This window comes from Alosa alosa, chromosome 9 (assembly GCF_017589495.1).
Source record: "Alosa alosa isolate M-15738 ecotype Scorff River chromosome 9, AALO_Geno_1.1, whole genome shotgun sequence".
In the NCBI taxonomy this organism is placed as follows: Eukaryota; Metazoa; Chordata; class Actinopteri; order Clupeiformes; family Clupeidae; genus Alosa; species Alosa alosa.
Window position 1 is genome coordinate 16491071 of NC_063197.1, and position 20915 is coordinate 16511985.

General features: G+C 42.0%; 1 protein-coding gene across 1 annotated transcript; it reads left to right on the forward strand.

Moving 5' to 3' along the window:
• Positions 1-877: 877 nt before the first annotated feature.
• On the forward strand, positions 878-20915 carry plpp2b (phospholipid phosphatase 2b). Its single transcript, XM_048253201.1, has 6 exons — positions 878-1380; positions 14033-14184; positions 14531-14793; positions 15101-15158; positions 17812-17988; positions 18654-20915. The coding sequence occupies exons 1-6, from the start codon at positions 1320-1322 to the stop codon at positions 18801-18803; spliced, it is 861 nt and encodes a 286-aa protein (XP_048109158.1). The 5' UTR covers positions 878-1319; the 3' UTR covers positions 18804-20915.

Sequence of the window (20915 nt, forward strand, 5' to 3'; positions counted from 1 at the left end):
AAACTGAAGACTGTCAGTGGTGTCTACAAGAGAGAATAGTCCCAACATTATGTGGGAAGATCACAGGATGGAAACTTGATGACATGACAACATTCTCAGTTTGACTGTCAATTGTCAATGAACAACTGTTGAATAAATCTCCACATACCCCATCTTTTGGTGGCCTGACACCTCATTAGGGATTTTTGTTCGGACTTTTTAGAAGGGTTTTTTCCCCTCTGTGGTCCCACACACTTAGCCTGGCTCCCTGTGCTGGTCTCTGTGTGGGCTGTGATTCATGACTGTAATTAATGACACACACACACACACATTCATACACACACACACACACACACATTTATTATTTTTATCCAGTTGTTATTTTATAGTTTTACATCAAGCAGCCAAACCTTGCCATAACTGAGTCACTGTACCCAAAGGACCCGTTGACCCTCTTTTCTTGTTACCTTTTTTACTTCAACTCTCAACTTTTTCTATTTCAACCTTTGAAGAGGTGGTGGACTGAAAGTGAACAGTTAGCTGTGAGAACGCATGTTGAAATAATTAGACATAAAAGTTCCAATTCGGAAATCTCCCTCCCTGTCTCCAGTTGCTTGCCTGTAATGTGCCACAATTATAATTTAAAAGATCTCACAGCTGTCAAAACAAAACCGAAGGACTTTTACTTTCATAGCCTACTGTCTTTTTATGTTAGGTGTAGAGTAGTCCTTGGCTTTGTGCTATCCGTGTCTATGGGCAGATGTGTTAAATTCAATGTGAGGTTAAGCAAATTGATAATTTGACGTTTATTACACACTGGCGCCTCCCCCAGCTGTTTCACGTGGAGACGTAGGAATTCAAGAACAACCCTGCTTTCCGATTCCCAGCTCGTGGTTTATAGCCTGAGCTGCCTTGATCGCGACATTTCATCCTCTGCGAACGCCCCTCACGTCAGATGTGGAGCTGTGGAGAGTCCTAGGAAGTGAATGTCAGTGGCTTGGGAAAGGAAGCTCTAATTTTGTTTTTGCTCTAACTTAGTTTCTAACTTAGTTCACCGTCACTTTTGTGTGTGCGTAAAGCCAATATGCGCTCAGAGGGACCTCAGAGTTGGAAAGTCTGACCAGATATAGGCGTTTTGTCACAACCTAGGCTACAGCCGAAGTTACCTTTTCAGTAAACAGCGGCAGGCAGGTATAGCAGAAGCCGGAAGAAGAACTTTCAGTACAGGTTGCTGTGTATATCATAATCTACAGATTTTTCGGACATCACAAAATTCCCAGATGTTTTAGATTATTGAACGATTTTCATATAGAGATTTTATCCAGTATAGATAATAAGCTATGACTGACATGAGAAAAAAGAAGCTTTACGTTCTCGTGGATGTTCTATGTGTGTTCGTGGGTAAGTAACAATCTAGTTTCTCAGCTTGTTTGTCTTTATCCTAATATGCTATTTAAATTAGACTATCTTCTAATAAAGCCTTCATTCATGACTCTGCTGAAAAGTTAAATAGCCTAGTAAAAGACTGACTCGCTATACCTTCTATTTCTAATCTTGAAATGTAGCGATATGTGCAAGGCTGTTGAATTACACTGTTTATAACACTAGTCAGGGCATGATATGTCAGCCAAGCCCTGGCCTAGCATACTCGATCTTAAGTTATTTAGGTCAGTGCAAGAGGACATACTTTTGATTAGTCTATGAGCAAGTTATTTATCCTCCATCTCTCTCTCTTTCTCTCTCTCTCTCTCTGTATCAACCTCCCCACCCCCCGTTTTTTCTGTTGGGGTATCATAAATCATAACAGACTCCCCAAAATATTTTGTGAGATGACCACACGATTTGGTATTGGTTTGTTGATGCAGGCCTACATCCTCCTTTTAGCCATTGTGTTATGGTTCAAATTATTTCTTGACTTGTGAACCAACCATCAAATAAGATCATTGTCTATGGCCTGTTGTAACATTCTGTTTCTTGCATAATTGCATATGGTTGTGGGCTTTTTCCTGTTGTTCCGAATTTACTGGAGTTACCCAAGCTTTCAGGAAGCGTTATGTTTGTTTATGGAAATGTGATACCAGTTGCTCATAACGTTCCACAGGCTTTGGCTTACCCTACTGCCCAAAAATTCTTAAGCACCTTTTTCACATAGGCCCTCATGTGCGGAGCTTGACGTTTCAGTTGCTTACCCCCACACACACCACACACACACACACACACACTGTATGTGCAAGTGTTTATTTATTACCTTCAATCATATCTCATTTATGATGTTTTATTACTGTGCCACAGGAATGTGAGTTAGTTGTATTCAAAGTGATTGTGTGCACCCCTCCCACATATGATTAACTCTTTTGGTTGCTTGCATCTGTCAGTAGCTGCAGTTAATACTCCTAGATGGTCCTTGAGGGAATAGACTGCTATGATTTGGTATGTGCACATGTCATGTCTTGATATCCATGGTTGGGTTCAATTCCTTTGCATGACGCCTGTGTCAAATAAGGGGTCTCTTTCTCAACTTCACGATTGCTGTTGTGTAACCAGATAGAGAGGAGCATTTAATCACTCTGAGTAGAGAGGTTGTGTAGTCTGGCCAATATCAACAAAAGCTCCACTCCAGTGTTTGCCAGTGTTGTATGATGATACATTGAGGATCGTAAGATGTGCTACAGAAGAACTGCTTAGAATTTATATAGATTTTATATTTGTAGGACATAGTTGGGAAAGTTTGCGGTGAGCGAATTTGTGTTACTATATTATTCCTTTGTACTGATCACTTTAAATGAATCACTTAATGTAGGGCTGCAACAATTAATCAATTAATCGATAAGTTGTCAACCCTTAAATTAATTGCCAACTATTTTGGAAATCAGTTTGAATAATTTATTATGTAAAATACCTCAGCATTCTCTTATTGCAGCTTTTTCATTTTTTTAATCAAGAAAATAACTAACAGATTAATCATCTAGGAAAATAGTCGTTAGTTGTAGCCACAATTTAAAGCACTTAAGGCATAATCCTCATCTCTTATATCACAGAGAACATAGTATTCAAGAAACAGTTGTTTGTTTCTTGCTGATATTATTGTAAATACTGGAATCACACATGATGATACATGCATTGGTTTACTATAGATTAGTGAGATAAGGGACAGAAATAAAGCAACAACAGACCCAATATAGCCTAGCTCTGATGGTAACCTATTGTTCCCAAATATAGCCCAGGGAAATGCAGCAATGTAGATGTTTCCCTCCCACCCCACCAAAGCCTGCCACTTCTGCCTACCCTTGTGATTCATGTCCCATCTGCCATAATAACAGTAACACTTTGTTTAACAATTTGTGAAATCCCAACAGTCTCAGATAGTTTTATGGTTTATTATTGAGGAGGTATTAAAACTAGGCAAATGTGTAATCCTCTCATAGAATAGTGTTCATTCAATCCATTCCAGTTTCATAATACTGGTAATCCAAAACTATAAATATTTTAGCAATATTTGGACTGGAAATAACAAAGGAAATAGTTTTGACATACAGGTGATTGAGGTGCGTTCCAAACACAATCAGAATGGAGACAACAGGTGGTGGAGGCTTATGACACCTTAGTAAGAGGCAATCGGTCCACCACCATGCAGGCTGCTGGTGAAAGGGTTTTGTGGCCCCAGACATTCCACTCGCAGGACTTTGTTTGACATCCAATCTTCAGACCCTCAGCACCGTACCCACCCTGCCTCTTTTCCTCTGTCTGTGTAAGTCTACCCTCAGCACAAACACTGGCTATGGGTGTTGGCTCAGCTCACAGACTATACCTTCGCTGGCCTACTTTGGCTCTCAATTCGAAGAAACAATCAGTGAGTTTAAATCCACATTTACCAGTTTATTTGGTGGCAACATGACTGTAAAATGTGTTGTCAGCATTAGGAAGAATGAAATTGAACCCCAACTACTGCAAGAACATCTCACAATTGTTCTCTACGCTTGTTTACTCTACTGGTATGGTCTGCTTCTCATAATGTTGACTGACCCACAAATGTTTGCTATTAAGGCCCAGAGTTTGGCACTAGACCACAGAGAAGCAGAGATTTATGAGCTCAAGCCCTGTTAGGCAATGGTGTGATTTGACTCGCCAAAGTTACTCAGTGTAATACACAAATTGAGTAAAGAACGAGTATGTGAACAGTGAGGAGTGAGGGGGGTGTATAAAGAGTGGATAAGAGGGGGCTGTGTAAAGAAAAAAGAAAAGAAAAACATCATAAGATCGATGATCAGCTGTTTCAGCAACAGTACTGTGTGCACTGTTATGGAACTTCTAATTGGTTGAGGGCAACTTCAATGTCTGGCTGTTGTGGTCAAAGACCAGGCATAAGGGTAGCCTTATAGTGTATTTCTTACAGCCTCTCCCATTACAATGTAGATCTGGGGACAATCAGAGAGGAATTTGGTCTAACTGTGGGTGGGAATGAGCTTGTTAAAGCAGAGCTAAAAGTAGAATTACTGATTCAAACAGAAAGCAGTGAAAACATCAGTGGTACTTTGATCAAGTAATAATAATTATAATAATAATAATAATAATAATAATAATAATAATACCTTCGACTTATGTAGCGCCTTTCATGGTACCCAAGGTCGCTTTACAAAGCATGGATGGGGGGACCTCACTAGTAACCACCACCAATGTGTAGCACCCACCTGGGTGATGCACGGCACCCATTATGCGCCAGAACGCTCACCACACACCAGCTTGAGGTGGAGAGTGAGGGAGTGAATGAGCCAATTACACTGGGGGATGATTAGGGAGCAGATTGAATGTGCCAGGTTGGGAATTTTGCCAGGAAGAAAACCCTGGTACTATCAGGTACTATCTATCAATATTTATTCAGTACCAGAATGTGCATGGGTTGTCATCTGACTTGTCACAAAGTACTGAAGTCACATTTGGCCCAGCGTCATATTATATAGACCTCACTTCATGATATCCATGCATTACTACATTAATACAATTCCAAAAACGAATAGGCTAAATAAAATATGAACTTAGAAAGGCTTTATTGTCATTGTAAGCAGAGCAAACAACAACATTTTAGAGTTGTGGAGAGTTGGAGCAAATATTTACTAATATACATGAAGATCTATTACTTACTCTAAACCCTGCCGGACACTGTAGGTGAAAACTAGTCTTTCAGCTAATGCTACTATTTGGAGTAATGGCTGAAATGTATGAATATGACCATATATATAAATGAATAAAGAAATTGATAAGAAAGTGATTTTTAAAAAGAATTCAACAGGCATGATGCTTCATTCTTGTATAATTTGGGATTATTCTCCTCATACTTAGCTAGTGGTTGCCTGCCCAGATCTCCATCTCAGGCAAACTGAGGAGACATCCAGGGGAGATGCAGTCATGAGTATCTGGAGAGTGGGAATCACCCTCTCTTTCACCCTCCAACATAGAAAACTGACCCCATCAGTGCCCGGTCTTCAAAGAGAGGACAACAGTTTAGGAGTCTGTGTAAGCACATGCTGTGCGATACAGCACAGTACTGTAAGTCCTAGTGACAGAGCTGCTGACCAGACAGTCCGTTGTCTTCCTGTGAACATTGTTGCTTAATAACACTGTCATCTCTGCTATATGACTGTGTGTCAGAATGTCTCATTCTATTTAAGGAGGGAGGGGGAGTAAGGATGAGCGAAATGATGAAGGGAATATGATTAAAAGAATGAAAGGTGGGGCACTGCCAATGAGGGAGGGAATGGGAGTGTGTTTGTTGAGGGATGCAGGAGGGAGAGAGAGAGAGATTGAGGGAGAGGGCGTTTCTGGGTGATTTAGGATTCCAGGGCCTGCAGCCCAGGGTTGTGCGATCAGCACATACCTTCCACATGACTCAGCTCAACCCTGCGAATGAGACTGCAGCCGAGGGCAAAGGAGAGGAGCTCCTCATCCACACACACACACACACACTTACTCAAACACATACTCACTCAAACACATACTCACACATACACACTTACTCTAACACATACCCACACACAAATACACACACACACATACACTTACTCAAACACACACACACACACACACACACACAAACACACACACGTACAGTATACTCACATACATTCACAAACTCAGACACACACTCATGCTGAGTGTAAAGACCCAGACAGGCAGACGCAGAAAGACGACTATAGAGATGATTGCGTGCATGTAACACAATCAGACACCAGCGATCACTCTGCGGCTAATATGCCCAAGCGCACCTAATTTGGAGCTGTTTCTCATGTGGTTGGTTCATATTAAAGGCAGTGTTTTTATGTGGACGCTGCTGTGGTTAGTTGGACATGAGGATAAGAAGCTGGCCAGAGTCTTGAGTAAACAGGATCACATCCAAAACAGTCAAAGAGCTTAGAGAGGGAACGTGAACCCACATCTCTGTCTGAGACACTCTCCCGTAACCTCAGGAAATGATCAGAATTTACACAGCAGCCACTGGATTACTGGGCTACGTAGCAGTGAAATATAAATATTCATATGTGTTCTTCAGTCAAATCTGATCAATGAATGATTTGACGTAACAGTTATTCTTATCATTTAACAAAACTTCCTAAGTAGTTCTATGTTAGTCAATAGGTTAAATTAGTTCAATGTTCTGATATTTATTCTTGGTGTGTCATATCCCATATGTGGTCCCAGTAAGTGGGTGTGTGATTATTGCCAAATTATAAATATACAGCCTATAACTGCAAACAAACAAAAAAAAACAGACACTATATATTATATGTATGATTTCTGACTCGTAATGCTTTGATGCCCTAGAACACAACCGTGGCCTACTGGTTAGCACTTCGGACTTGTAACCGGAGGGTTGCCGGTTCGAACCCCGACCAGTAGGCACGGCTGAAGTGCCCTTGAGCAAGGCACCTAACCCCTCACTGCTCCCCGAGCGCCGCTGTTGTTGCAGGCAGCTCACTGCGCCGGGATTAGTGTGTGCTTCACCTCGCTGAGTGTGTTTCACTAATTCACGGATTGGGATAAATGCAGAGACCAAATTTCCCTCACAGGATCAAAAGAGTATACTTATACACCCCATCTGTGTGGATTAGGAAAGAGGAAGTTGCACCTTTGTAGAAAGACGCAGAGTACAGTACTTGTGAGGCATGAGCCAGGCGTGAGTCTTGACCGCATTCCTGGCAGCGGAGAAAGGATGTCTTTTAGTCAGTGAGCTTAGTGTTCAAGTAAGGCCGTGCCTCAATCATTCCATGTACAGTAATTGCACATCAGCAGCCCTAAAAAGGGAATAGAAAAGAGGCGGTTGTGTGTATTCCACCCCTCTGGGGCGTATTTTTAGTAGGTGCGTTTGTGAGGATTGTTGGCACCGGCTGCGTGGGACAGAGAAGCGACGAGTGGGATGGAGAAGCTCTGAATGAGAAAAACACTGTGGAGTGTGGTGGCAGTCAGAGAATGGAGCGAGAGGAGGCTCCGGGAAGATATGGCCACAGAGAGAGGGAGAGAGAGAGAGAGAGAAATAGAGAGAGGGAGAGAGGCTGTAATCTGCTGTTTTTGTGAAGGCCAAAGTGCTTGTGCGTGCCACAGTCTTTGCTTTACTGCCGTGATGTCTGGAACCTCCAGTGCATACAGAGGGCTTAGCCGAATAATGCCTCCTTTCACCTAGTTCCCAGTTGTTTTTGCTACAGTTTTCATTAGCCAGAGCTTTGGTAAATCCTAAATGTGGAGAACATCCAGTCTGCAGTGACCCTCTCTGCTCTAATTCATAAACTCAGGGTACTTAAAGCTCCTGCCAGAGTGTATTGTTAGTAACTACAACAGCCTGTTTTTGCATTGTTCACTCACCCTGACCTGATTTAATTGTCTGAATGAGTCATGTACCGTGGGTGTCTTGTTTTTTCTCTACCAGGTGTTCCCCCAAGTGTTCTACCAGTTGGACGTGTTGGCGTCCCTGCAGATTAGCTTTAGCTCTCTTGACACCACAGTATTGCTGTATGTGGAGGTCAGAAATACCATTGTGCCAATTGGACCTCTGATCCAAAAAAACTCATTAGTCTGAAAGTGAACTAGCCCATATGTTCAGCCCCACATTCAAATGCAACACCTGCATGTATGATGTCTGCAATGAAGTGTGTGAGGCCAGGCATATGTTACTGGTCTGCCCTCTTAACATGCACGTGTGAGTCCTTGTGTCTGTCATTTTGCCTATCTGGTACCTGCCATCGGTTGAGCCTTGAGAGAGCAATATATGTTGGACTTTGTACCATTACACTCCTATAAACGATTCTGCAGCATGCTAAGTGCTAGTTGTGCCAAAGATCCAAGTTAAAGGGGCTGAACTTTTCAGATCTTTCAGTTACACTTCAGTCAGACAGGATATGTTGATCTGCCACTTCCTGTCACTTCAAAAGGCATCAGTGTGAGTTCAAACAGGGAAGTTTTGATGCCAGTCATTGATTGGTTAGTTGGCTATACTCCATAAAGCCATTTCCTGTGCAGGAGACTCACGTGGTGGTGTCCAATCACAGCTCTCTATTGACACAGTCTCCCTCTCTTCCTCCATAACCATCCTTTTCCTTTCAACTTCCTCGTTTCTCCAAATCCATCTTGCATGCAGTATTTAACTACCTAGACCCTTACCATTTTCTTTTAAGATGTAATGTTGAAAAATGCATGCCTGCAAAACCAGTATTTCTACTTGACAGTCATAGTCAGCATCACATTTCCTTGCTAGACTGTGGTGTTTATGTTTGTATTACGGTACGTCAGGTGAAAACATTTATTTTTCAAGGGACTGTGTTTGTGTGAGAGCATTACATAAAGGACCGACCCTGAAACATTTCAGTGGATTGACTGTTTTGCCCAAATGAGAAAATAGGATCTGTTTAGTGCCAAAATTAAATGGTTTTGCCAAGGAGATTATGTATCATTTTAGTTTTGCTTGTGTGTTTGTTCAATTTAAGTAGCTGCTCCCAGCAGTCCCAGGTTAGCGTAGCAATTCCAATTGTTTCGGTCCATGCAAAAGATACACTTAACACACTTAACCAACGAAAAATGACTACAGCAATGGTCCTGAATTCAACAGCACAATTATAGACCCCAATAGCCTTTTACAATACCTTGTACTCTCCTAAATGCTTGCGCACTATGTTCTCCATTTCTGCAACTGTGCGACATAAAGGTCAAGTTTAAAAGCAGTGTTTTAGTCACATACAGAAATGAAACCACTGATAATTGACTGTGAAAACTTTGGTTGAACTCTTCTCCATGAAACTGCATAAAATATGTATACCTGTAAACACTAACTGTACATCCATAGAATGAATATAGAATATAGGAGAAGATATTGTTCAGGGTGTTACTGTCCTTGGCCTTCATTGTCCTGACCTTGGCCCTAATTTCACCCATGCACCCATGCACTTCGTCTTGTACTGTCCTAGGATATGCCTTATATGAAACTGATGTGTCAACTAAAAAGATTTTAAGAACTTTATGGAAACAAAGACACAATTGTGTTCATAGTTAGTTGTGTGCTCCATTTGTCACATCTTTATAACTAGTTGAAGGTAACATATCCTCAGACTTCTTCCACAGGGTTTTAATTCCATAATTTGTTTACACTACAGTTTCAGACTTAAAGCTTCAAATCATAAAATTAGTAGGACTATATATGGTAATTGTAGAAAATTAAATTACTTGAGAATGTTGCTGTTCAGTTTTCCCATGATTTGCTGTTAAGCTTTGTAACATCAGTTTCTGATTGCCCTGCCTCAAATGTATTTGACATGTCACCTCAAACTTTGACCGTTTAATTGCAGAGCTGTTAACCTTGTCGGAGTGTAGACTTTATGTGGCATAGTCTATTGCTTCTCAAATATTAGTGTTTTAACAGGGCTAGGACGCAGACACCAACTTGGAAAGATCAAGGATCCATGTCACAGGAAAGGAAGGGGAAGACATGCAAATCTTTCTTCTTTATGCAGGTCATTTGCAAACTCCATGGCCCAAATGTTTAAAACATTTGCATATTTTCTAGACTGTGAGGGAGAATTTATGTGTCCTTTTTCCCCTGACTGATCACACCTTGGCATGTTATTGCAGTTAAATGGTGTGCAAACTGGAATGTTGCAGAAATACTGTTCAGAGAGTCAACATTTATGTGCTTTCATTTTAGTTGTGGTGAAATACTTTTTGTTAGTGCAGAAAGTAATGAAATGCATTGATGTAATTAGAAAAATATAGCACCAGTGGGAATTTTCTTCCACTGAGGTCATGATTTTTTAAATCATAAAAATGATTTCAATATTCAGACTCAGTAATAGTCAAAAACAGCCCTCTTATAAATGTTGGTCTTGCATGAAGACCCATCAGTCAATTCTTATGATGAGCCCTTGGGAAGAATCTAGTCACAGGGTCCTGCTGCAACAAAGAGTTTTAAGATTCTCTCCACAATATTTTATCGGTTGCCATCCTCGCCATCCAACTATGTGTCAGAGGGGGACCTGGGAACGGAAAACTCAGACATGTTTCTTGACACTTCAACGTTATTTCTGTCAGAGTGGGACTTTTTGCAGCCAATTGCAGGCAACGACAGTCATTCAGTTCCTCTCAGAGTTTGAACTGTGCCTCTGGGATTAAAGGCCCTTATGTGGTGCTCGGAGGGTTTACTCAGTGTCACAGCTGAAAGCGCCTGTGGAAAGGTTCCTTTCACTCCGCCACTTCCACATAGAATGTTCTGGGCAAACACTGATAACAATGAAAAGGGTTTTAGCCAGTAAGTGGGAAATGTTCTTTTGGATGGCAGGTGGGCTGCAGCTGCCTTGTGTTGACAGAGCCACCAGACCAGGCGGGCTGAAGCAACAGGGAGTTATATGATGTGTTCAGGGCCTTTGATGAAGCTGAGTTGGGGTGCTGCTTTAACCATCGTGAGGTTCAACGTGGCGCGTGGAATCCATCTTCCTCCAGCGTCCACATCTGCTTGTAGTTGAATCCATACATTTCGTTCAGTTTAAGAGGTGTTTGGGTCCATGGCCTCTGGTGTTGGTGCATATGTGGGCGCCGGTGGTGTTCACTTGTTTCCATCCCTGAGGCATTTCAGATGAATAATGGCAAACAGATTGCTTTGTTAATGAAGTGAAGAAAACTTCAGATACTGTAATCCCAGGATTGCAACCTTTCATACATTTATTATGTTGTTGCAGACCAAATCTAAAAAACATTTCCATTAATGGTTGGTAAAAGTTCACCGTTATGCAAGGTTATCAAACTTCAAGAGCCACCTGTGCATCTTGAAAGACAAGCATAACGGGTCCAGCCTCTAAACTCACTCCCTGTCTGGTAATAACATTAGAGGTGTACAAATCCATAAAACAATGAAAAAGATGATCCACCCAGACCTCAAGTGGTGGCTCAAGTAGCTCATCTCAGCATTTTAGCCTGATAAAATGGCAACGTTCAAGGCCAGACGATGCTGCACTGTCCCACAGAAAGCCCACAAAGATAACACTATTTATCTCATAGCCCATTGTCCATTCATATGGAACACAAAGGAGCTTTTTCCTGTTGTCTCAGTTTACTCTCAACAAAGACATGTGTCTTTGTCCATGAGCTCAGGGTATAGCGTGACACTGCAGTGTCATAGACACACATACACGCTCTCTCTCTCTCTATCTCTCTCTCTCTCTCTCTCTCTCTCTCTCACTCACATTCACACACACACACACACACACACACACACACACACACCAAGCCACTGTTCATATGCTAATACATTTTTGGTGAAATGTACACTTCATGGAAAAGTTGTCATAAGCTGTTAATATTCCATTTTTAGCATTGCTGAGGATGCAAATGCTGTTAGATCCAACAGTGGTGTAGAGTCCAACGTCAGATAAAACCTACTAACTCAGCAGTTGCAGGTCCAGACAGGATGAACACGCCCTTGTGTCCATGTCCGTGTTGTTGGTGTGCTGTGGGGATGTGAGGTATGGTGTGTGTCTCTGAAACAGTGGCCTAAGGTGCACACGAGAGAGAGAGAGAGAGAGAGAGAGAGAGAGAGAGAGTGTGCTGCGACCACAGGAAACCTGGCTACAGCTGTGAACACACTCTAGGCAGACACTGTTTGTCAATGTCCTCTGCTCTAAGAGTAGGATTTGGAAAACAGGAAGGGAAAAAGGGGGAAAAGAGAACAATCTCTATCCTCGTTTCACCTTTTATCTTTTTCCTTCCCCTAAGAGTTCTGTGCTGTCTTATGACTTGAGGTTTGACCTTAATGTGCCCCTCCTGTGCTTTATGACATTTTCACATAACCAGGAGAAATAGATAAGTGGGAATAAATATTTTCTCAGACTAAACTACAGTTGGCAGTCAGCTAGAGCAGGGAATGACCAGCCAGGACCATGTTTCTAAAAGCACTGGACTATTCTTCTGACTCCTGACTATTTATTGAGGGGTATTGAAGCAAGATGCTGAATCCCCAACTGGTCTGAATGACTGGTTTAGCTCTTTGAGGATTGTCAGATGATGTTAGCTGATCCTCTCTCTCTCTCTTTCTCTCTTTCTTTCTCTTTCTCTCTCTCTTTCTCTTACCCTTTTCCTCCTCTCTCTTTCAATTTCATTCATCCATTCAAACAAAACTCTAAGCCACTCTTTATTTGTGTTATGTGTGCCCATAGTTGGAGCTTTGTCCATTAACAGAATTCAATGATCAAAGTTTGACCATCAACCTCTGTAGCCTGATGTGTTCATCACTGTGTGGTGCTATGACCTACAGTCTCACCTCAAGATGTTAGCTATGGGGCGGTTTGGATATATCATCAAAATTCTTAAGAACTTTTTTTTCCATTTGCTCATGAAGTTGTTATATTTAGGGAAGTTTGTTGACAAAGCTGTGTTATTTAGCTTCATGAATTGTGGCACAAGACCATAATATTTACACTTGTGTAGGATCAAGCAAAAAACATGTCCACTGGCTTTTTGCAGCCATTACAAAATGGTTTTATGGGGTTATTATGTTGACTTTCATGTTTTTAAGAGCATTCATAAGCTCTCATTTAAGGAAATAATTTTTCATGGCACTTCTACTGAAAGCACATTAAGTGCACTGACAAAATTTGTCAGAAGAACCAATGGTCTTTAGTAGATTAGTTTTTACATTTTAGTTTAGTACATAGTATTTACATGTATTGCTCTGTATTAATATGCAACATCTTTTCCAATCTACTTACTCACCCCATTTAAATGTTTCTGAAAAATTGCTATTTCAACCACAAACACACCCAGTCTAGCTCTCCTTTTATTTCTAGCACAGACTTTTGTTGTTGGATTAAACCTCATCAGTAGCACAGTAGTAACAGTGTCCTTTTGTTTTGCCCTCAGCCTCTCCGGAGGAACTAAATGAAGAGACATTTCTTTATACACTCCATTGAGTGACAGTTAGTGCTATTAGGACCGCTGCTAGCGTAACGGTCATATAGGTTTAGTCAGAGTTTTTTTTTTTTTTTATCCATTTCTAATCTCTAATAGTCTAGTCTCTACTAGTCTCTAATGAAACTAAACATTTCCTTCCAGAGAGAGATAGAGAAAGGAAAGGCACATTAGTTAGAATAGTCGTTATATAGTAGTAATAGTAATAGTTAGGGCATTTGGAATACTGTCATGTCCAAAGACGACAAATGTTGGATGACAAAATACTAGTTTTGACAATACATGGTGCTGTAATCCCTTTATTTTAACCAGTATAGTTTACCTCAACCCTAAACCCTGCAACTCAGCCCAGAACAATAGGTACTTTTAGCATGCACTTCAGTATCATAGGCACTGTACTGGTAAATAAAGTAACACACATAGTACTTAAGGTTTATATAGTAAAACCCCTGTTATACAGATGGCTTACGGGACAAGCCACATGTAGACGACTAGGCCGATCAGAGAGGAGAGAGTTTGTTGTCTGGGTGTAGTTGGAGGCTCACAGGACAAGGTTGTTGTGTGTGAGGAATATGAGGAGTGTGACGAGTGACCCCTGCTGTCCCCCTTTCCGTCCCTCTAGCATCCCTGCCCTTCATCATCATGAACTTGGTGTTCCGGCCATACCAGCGGGGCATCTACTGTGACGACGAGAGCATCCGATACCCCCTGAAGCCCGACACCATCACCCACGGTCTGCTGGCAGCCGTCACCATCTCCTGCACTGTCATTATAGTGAGTCCTCATTATCCAGCCATCCATCCATCTCTTGCACTCATCTCACTCTCTCTCTCCTCGTCTTTCTGGCTTTGACATTATTATTCTCTGCCATCAGGTTGACTTGCACATAATTAATCTCTCTTTCCTTTGCTTCTCTCTCATTGTGTTCTTTATACTATACAACTATGTTTATTAATAAACTATGTTTATTTGTGGTCTTGTCAAATCATACAGTTTCTTAAACACAGACATTTCTCCCTTACATACATTAACAACTATGCACATATAGTTTCTATAGTCTTTCTCCATCTTTTGTCCTTTTTCTTATTTGCTATTCCCACATGGATTTCCCTCCACACAGATAAGCTCTGGTGAGGCCTACCTGGTCTACACCAAGAAAATCTACTCCAACTCGGAGTTCAACCAGTATGCGGCTGCCCTGTACAAAGTGGTCGGGACCTTCCTGTTTGGTGCCGCCGTTAGCCAGTCTCTCACCGATCTGGCCAAGTTTACCATTGGGCGCCCGCGGCCTAATTTTATGACCGTCTGCGCCCCAAAAATCTGCAAGGGCTATGTGCCACAGATCAACTGCACCGGGAGCCCCAGGGACGTCACCGAGTCTAGGTGGGTTGCACACCCAGGGTTATTCAAGTGGATTGGTGCGAGGATATTTTCTGCACGCTCAGATCTAATATTGATTGTTTACTCATTGCTCTTTGGTCCATATTGAGTTATTTACACAGACCCAGGCTTTTGGGTTTTAAGAAAATGGATAAACATTGAAGGATGTAAATGTGGGGGGTTTTGACCATGTCATGATTACTACAACGTTTGTTTGGTCAGGTTTCCATGTCATGTGGCATCTGTGGAATCTCTGCTATTTGGCCAGCAATCACTTGTTTACATTTGTGTTCTATTTTCTTCGTGTTAGGCTGTCATTCTACTCTGGTCACTCCTCATTTGGAATGTACTGCATGGTGTTTTTGGCGGTAAGTGTCTGCTATCACAAAGTAACTCCCAGGTGTCTGAAAAAAATTTAGTAACGTTACTTGGATAGTCCACTTCACCCACAGAGAGTTTACAGATGGTTAGTTGAAATTTAAGTTACTTTTTTTAAATGTATATTTTTAAACAATTACTGTACATCATCTTAATGAAACCAACCCCTAATCCTAAGTGTCAATCTGTAATCTTAAATGTCAATAGATAGTTTGTTTATAATTTGAGCATCTGTAGAATCCATTTTGGAGTCCATCCAAGTAAAGTGTGACCAAACTTTCTGAAATCATCACAACAGGTCTGAAACTGTGAGAGGATCCTCCATTTATCATCCATTTCGTCCGAAAATTCTAAAACAATGATGTTTTTTAATACTTCAAAATAACATTTGATAAATGAACCTTACATTTTTCAGTAGCCATAGATGTGTAGATTTGAACAAAATCTGGTTTGGTTCTTACCGGGGCTTTTACTGCCTGAAATATCCGATTTTGTTTACCGCGCTCGGAGGTTAGTGCTGGCCTGGTGGGTCGTCTACTTCCACCCTTTTAACGGCACATGAACAGTTAGACTGAGAATTCTCGTCGCTACCTCAAAATTCCACTGGAACTCCGAGCGGATTTGTACACGCAGCCTTACAAGACTGTTTATAGCTCTTCGAGTCACGGTAAAATGTAATTTTTGGTACATAGCTAATTTAGATACACTTATGGTGTGGGTGCTTGCGTTTCTTTAGGAATCTACCGTCTTGGTTTGTATAGAAATGAATAGTAAGTGACACATACACGTAAGAGGAAGGAAACATGGGGCTGGTGGTAATAAGGGGTGTGTGTGTGTCTGCGTGTGCGTGTGTGAGTGAGAGAGAGTATTGTGTATTGTGTCGGTGGGCTGATATAATATACAGTAATACCTTACATATCTTTGTATGCAACACAACACTGCGGTTAGATGCTACACGTAGACCTTGCAGCTGAAAAGCCTTGTTTTGAAATACTGAAGCTATTCCGATGCCCTTGTGATTGTGGAATAATCCTCCATGGCCTACCCTCTCCCTACCCTCCCACTGAGCACAGCCTTATACCTCTGCCCCAGAAACCAGATCGGGAGGTTTAACTGTGGAGAAATAATGAAAGGATAGGGTTTGGTTTAGGGTAAGCTGGAGAGATGAATACAATAGAGCAAAGCCCAACAGGGGGAATGCGTGGAGGGCACCGGGCTGTTGCCCATTTCCAGAAATGCAGGCAAAGGGTCATGCATTCATAAACTTCAGACACACAGGGTATCTGTTCTCTTTTCCCTTCTTTAAGAGGGAATAATGTGTCCTTCGCAAACGGTGTGAGTCAGAGCTCTTGTGTCTGCCAGTGACATCAAAGGCCCTTGGGCTGCAGTTAGTTATGATGTTTTGCATAGGTGCATGGGTGTGGCCTATGTATCTCTACATGCGTAGTTGTGTGTTTGTTCATTTGTGCGAGTGTATGCATGCGTGAACAGTATGTTTGTGTGTATGTGGATCTGTGTGTGTTTGTGTTTGTGTTTGTGAGTGTGTGTGTGTGTGTGGTTAGTGGGGGAGAATGCCAAGTCACATACCTCCCCCAGCGAGCCTCTGGATTTGTTTGGAAAGCCTGGTTGCTTGTTAAAAACCATGCTGGCACAAGCGCAGCCCTCCTAGGCAGATACAGCCCAGCAGAACGAAGCTTTTGAGCCATTTGTGTAATAATACTCTCAAATGCTGCCTGTGAGATTAACTCAATAACATTCTTACAAATGGATCTTCCTTAGTTCCACAAGTGTCTTGAAACCTTGCTGTGGTTAAGTAGTTCAGCAGGCATAACACTAAATCTGTGCTCCACCTATCTGCTAGGGCAGGACACATTACATCACTGACGAGTGTGCTGTTTTGGATGAAGGCATTTGTTAAATGTAGAGTACACACACACTTGGGACAGCTCGCCGTATCCATTGCTATCACTGGGCCTCGTGCCACCAACGAGCTAATCCAGGCCTGGAAAGCGGCAGAGGAAGTGCTCCAGGCTGACAGTCCACTCAGCACAAACACACATCCCATGGCCATGCTGTCATGCTGTCATGCTCTCTCCCTCTGGCTGAGACTGGCTGGCAACAGAAAAGCTTCATCAGCACTCAATCATGCTGCCATGCATGTTTATGGCGTATAAGTGTATATTGAAATGCATCATGATGTCTTTCTCTATGCCTGTTTTCCTCTCTTTGTTACATGTCTTGCTTTTTTTCTTGCAGTCTTTCTTGGGGGCAGCCATGGCCTACTGGTTAGCGCTTCGGACTTGTAACCGGAGGGTTGCCGATTCGAACCCCGACCAGTAGGCACGGCTGAAGTGCCCTTGAGCAAGGCACCTAACCCCTCACTGCTCCCTGAGCGCTGCTGTTGTTGCAGGCAGCTCACTTTGCCGGGATTAGTGTGTGCTTCACCTCACTATGTGTTCACTGTGTGCTGAGTGTGTTTCACTAATTCACGGATTGGGTTAAATGCAGAGACCAAATTTCCCTCACGGGATCAAAAGAATATATATATGTATACTTCTTTCTTTCTTTCTTTCTTTCTTTCTTTCACCTCTTTCTCATTTCGCTCTTGGTGACCTTTTCTCCTGTTCTCCGTTTTATGTCCAGCTGTACGTGCAGGCCCGGCTGGTCGCCAAGTGGGCCAGGCTGCTGCGGCCCACAATCCAGTTCTTCCTGGTGGCGTTCGCCGTCTACGTGGGCTACACACGCGTGTCCGACTACAAGCACCACTGGAGCGACGTGCTGGTGGGGCTCCTGCAGGGAGCACTTATAGCCCTGCTCACTGTGAGTAACCACCAACCTACACACACACACACACACACACACACACACACACACACACACACACACACACACACACACACACACATCTTAATCCTCTGTCCCTCTTCTTACTTCTCGTTTTCTCTCATGAGTACCTTTTTAAAAAGTATCAATCATTTTCTGGATGACTAGGGAGTGAGAGTGGGGGAGACAGAGAAAGAGTAAGGCTAAGAGAGAAGAGAAGGGCATGGATTTCTCCACTGCTGTTGGCAATTAGAGAGCCCCCAGCTGGGATTAGAAGCACCGGGTCCTCATGGAGCTTCTGGAACAACTGTTATTTTTCTTTCTCTTCGTTTCTAGCCAGCATGTATTTCCTGTTTGTATTGTTTTTTTTCTCTTCCATTTCTTTCTTCATGTCATTTTGGCTTACTTTGTTGCTTCCTGCCTTTCTTATATTCTGTCTCACACTCTGATGGGTCATGTCATAAGTCCCTTCCTGCTTGTCAGTCAGTTTTCTTTTTGTTTGTTGTGTATAATCATAATGCCTTTGTTGTGTATACTCATAATGATGTGTAACATTGTGTACTACAAATACCTATCAAATAAATTTAAGTAGATAAAGTTTGGTAAAAGTTTCCCTTGCTTTGTCTCTCTTTCTCTCTCAATTTCCCTCGTTTCCTTGTCAGGTGCGTTATGTGTCGGACTTCTTCAAGCAGCGGCCCCCTCGCTGCTCTAGCCCTGAGACGGTGGAGAGCGACGCCCTGGAGCGCAAGCCCAGCATGCAGATGGTCGACTCCGAACACAACAACCATTACACCTACCCTGGCCCCGTGTGAGACTCGGAGCCAGGCTGGGCCTAGCTCTCCGCTCACGCACAGAAAACCTCACCCCACCCGACAGAGGCATCACAAGGGAGGGAAGTCTGCCACCTGGCTCTGCAAACTCTCTCTTGACCATTTTCAGTGCGTGACTCAAGCCTTTGACTCTCCCGTTTGGCTTGTGAACCACTCAACTACAAATCCCATAAGGCCACTGGACTGACTGGGGCAGAGTTATTGTTGTTCTGAGAGCAACAGCCTTCTTGCCTTGCAAAAAAAGAGACATGACTACCTCCTCCCTGCTGGGAGGGGCTGAACCAACGTTTTACCTGAACATCATTATTGATGTTGTAAAAGTAGACATTTAGGTGAATTTTTTTATGATGGAATTTTAATTTAACCAGTTTTAAGGGGTGCCAATGGCGGGCCTACGACTGTATCAGATGGACACTTTTACGCATTTAGCTTTTGGGGTGAAAATGGATAAGCTCTTTGCACATTTTGTCTGAATTGTTGTTTAAAACTTAATCATGAAGCATCACAGTATGGAACTACAAACCAATTTTGGGTCCAGTCTATATTTTTAGCATCAAAATAACATTACATTCAACATAGCAACTTTGATATTTTAAGCTTTTAACTTGAACTTTTAACCCATATACCACCATTTCTTTTATTTGAGCTGTTTCAAAGTAATGCATGGGTCTGTTTTGCCATATAGAGAGCATCAAAGTGCCTGTGCTTGTTACAAGATAGGCACACCTGGCTCTAATACGATTTCTTTACAAAAAGAGGAAGTCACATCAGAGGCTGTGTAGCCAGTTCTTTAATGGCACCTTGGGCATCTGGTATGAGTAACAGAAACTTCTTTGATGTCTGCTCTCCTGTGCACAGCCAATGAGAATCAGGCTGGACACAAGAGACACTACATCTGTTGTTTTCGGTTTATAATCATGCAAGGTGTTCAAAAGCAATATCCCACTACATCACCGACTTTCACCTCTGGTGTTGCCTTGGTTATCATTTGTCTTTTCTTATGTCAAATAAGATTAAAAATGAATCAGGGCTTTAAAAACTAGAGAAATTGTCTGTTCCCTGGTCGTTTCCCACGTCAGGACTCAGCTCAGAATGTGTCATTTGGTGGTTTTGGGAATGAAGATCCCAGATTAGAACATACTGTATCAGAACACAAGCTTTGCTAAGATAGAGGACAATCTCACATGCAGTTACACTACAATCATTTTACTTGTACATTGAGCTACATAGCATGTTGACCAGAGCCAGGTTTTCTAAAACTGCTGTGGCCCTGTGAAGCGTTATTAGAGGGTGACATGTCCCCCTCCTTATGTCTATCGCACGTTTGATGACGACACTGGCACTGCAATGTTGTAAAGAAAACTAAGCCCAGCCAGATTAATTGTAACTCTGTAAAGGACTCACGCTATCTCTGCGTACACACTCACCACTATTCAAAAATCGATGACCAATCTCTCTCACACACACACAATATACAGTAAAAAAAAACTCAATTTACATACCCTCGCTGTGTATAGCTATTGCACGCAGAACTAATCATATGAATATTTATTCTTAAACACAACTAGATGTTTTCCCTTTGTTTTCCTATCCATTACATTTGTTTATGAGATCATAATTATATAATTGTATGAAACTTTGCTCATAAGACCATCTGGCAGGAGTGCCTGCTAAAGTTTTCTGCTCTGCTTTCCTGTCCTATTTACTTTTGCTAATGAGATGAGATCACACTCTCAGTGATTGTAAAGACTAATAGATGATCTATGCAGCTATCGACACCCTCTGGTCTTCCAAAACTGTTTTCACTACAAAGTCCCATATTCCTCACACCAGTCTAACCTGTGTATTGTTTCCCCCCTTTCCCTTCCACTCTGAGGAAGAATGGCAATTTATCTCTAAACTCATGTTCTGGGCCTTCTGGTAATTTGGCATAAAAGTTGACCTGCCAAAAGGTGTGTTTTAATGGACAACGGTTCTTTACACCATATTAAAAATGACTCTGGAACTGTGCCTTATTTTAGACATTTTCCAAGTATTGTACATAAATTTGCACATTTATTTAATTACAGAAATAAAGCCAACATGTTTGAACAA

Bases quoted from the DNA above. Each gene is read 5' to 3' on its own strand.
- plpp2b (XM_048253201.1), top strand. From the start codon at position 1,320: ATGACTGACATGAGAAAAAAGAAGCTTTACGTTCTCGTGGATGTTCTA. The intron at 14,794-15,100 runs GTGGGTTGCACA...TCTTCGTGTTAG, and splicing joins AGGGACGTCACCGAGTCTAG to GCTGTCATTCTACTCTGGTC. The intron at 15,159-17,811 runs GTAAGTGTCTGC...TTTTATGTCCAG, and splicing joins ACTGCATGGTGTTTTTGGCG to CTGTACGTGCAGGCCCGGCT.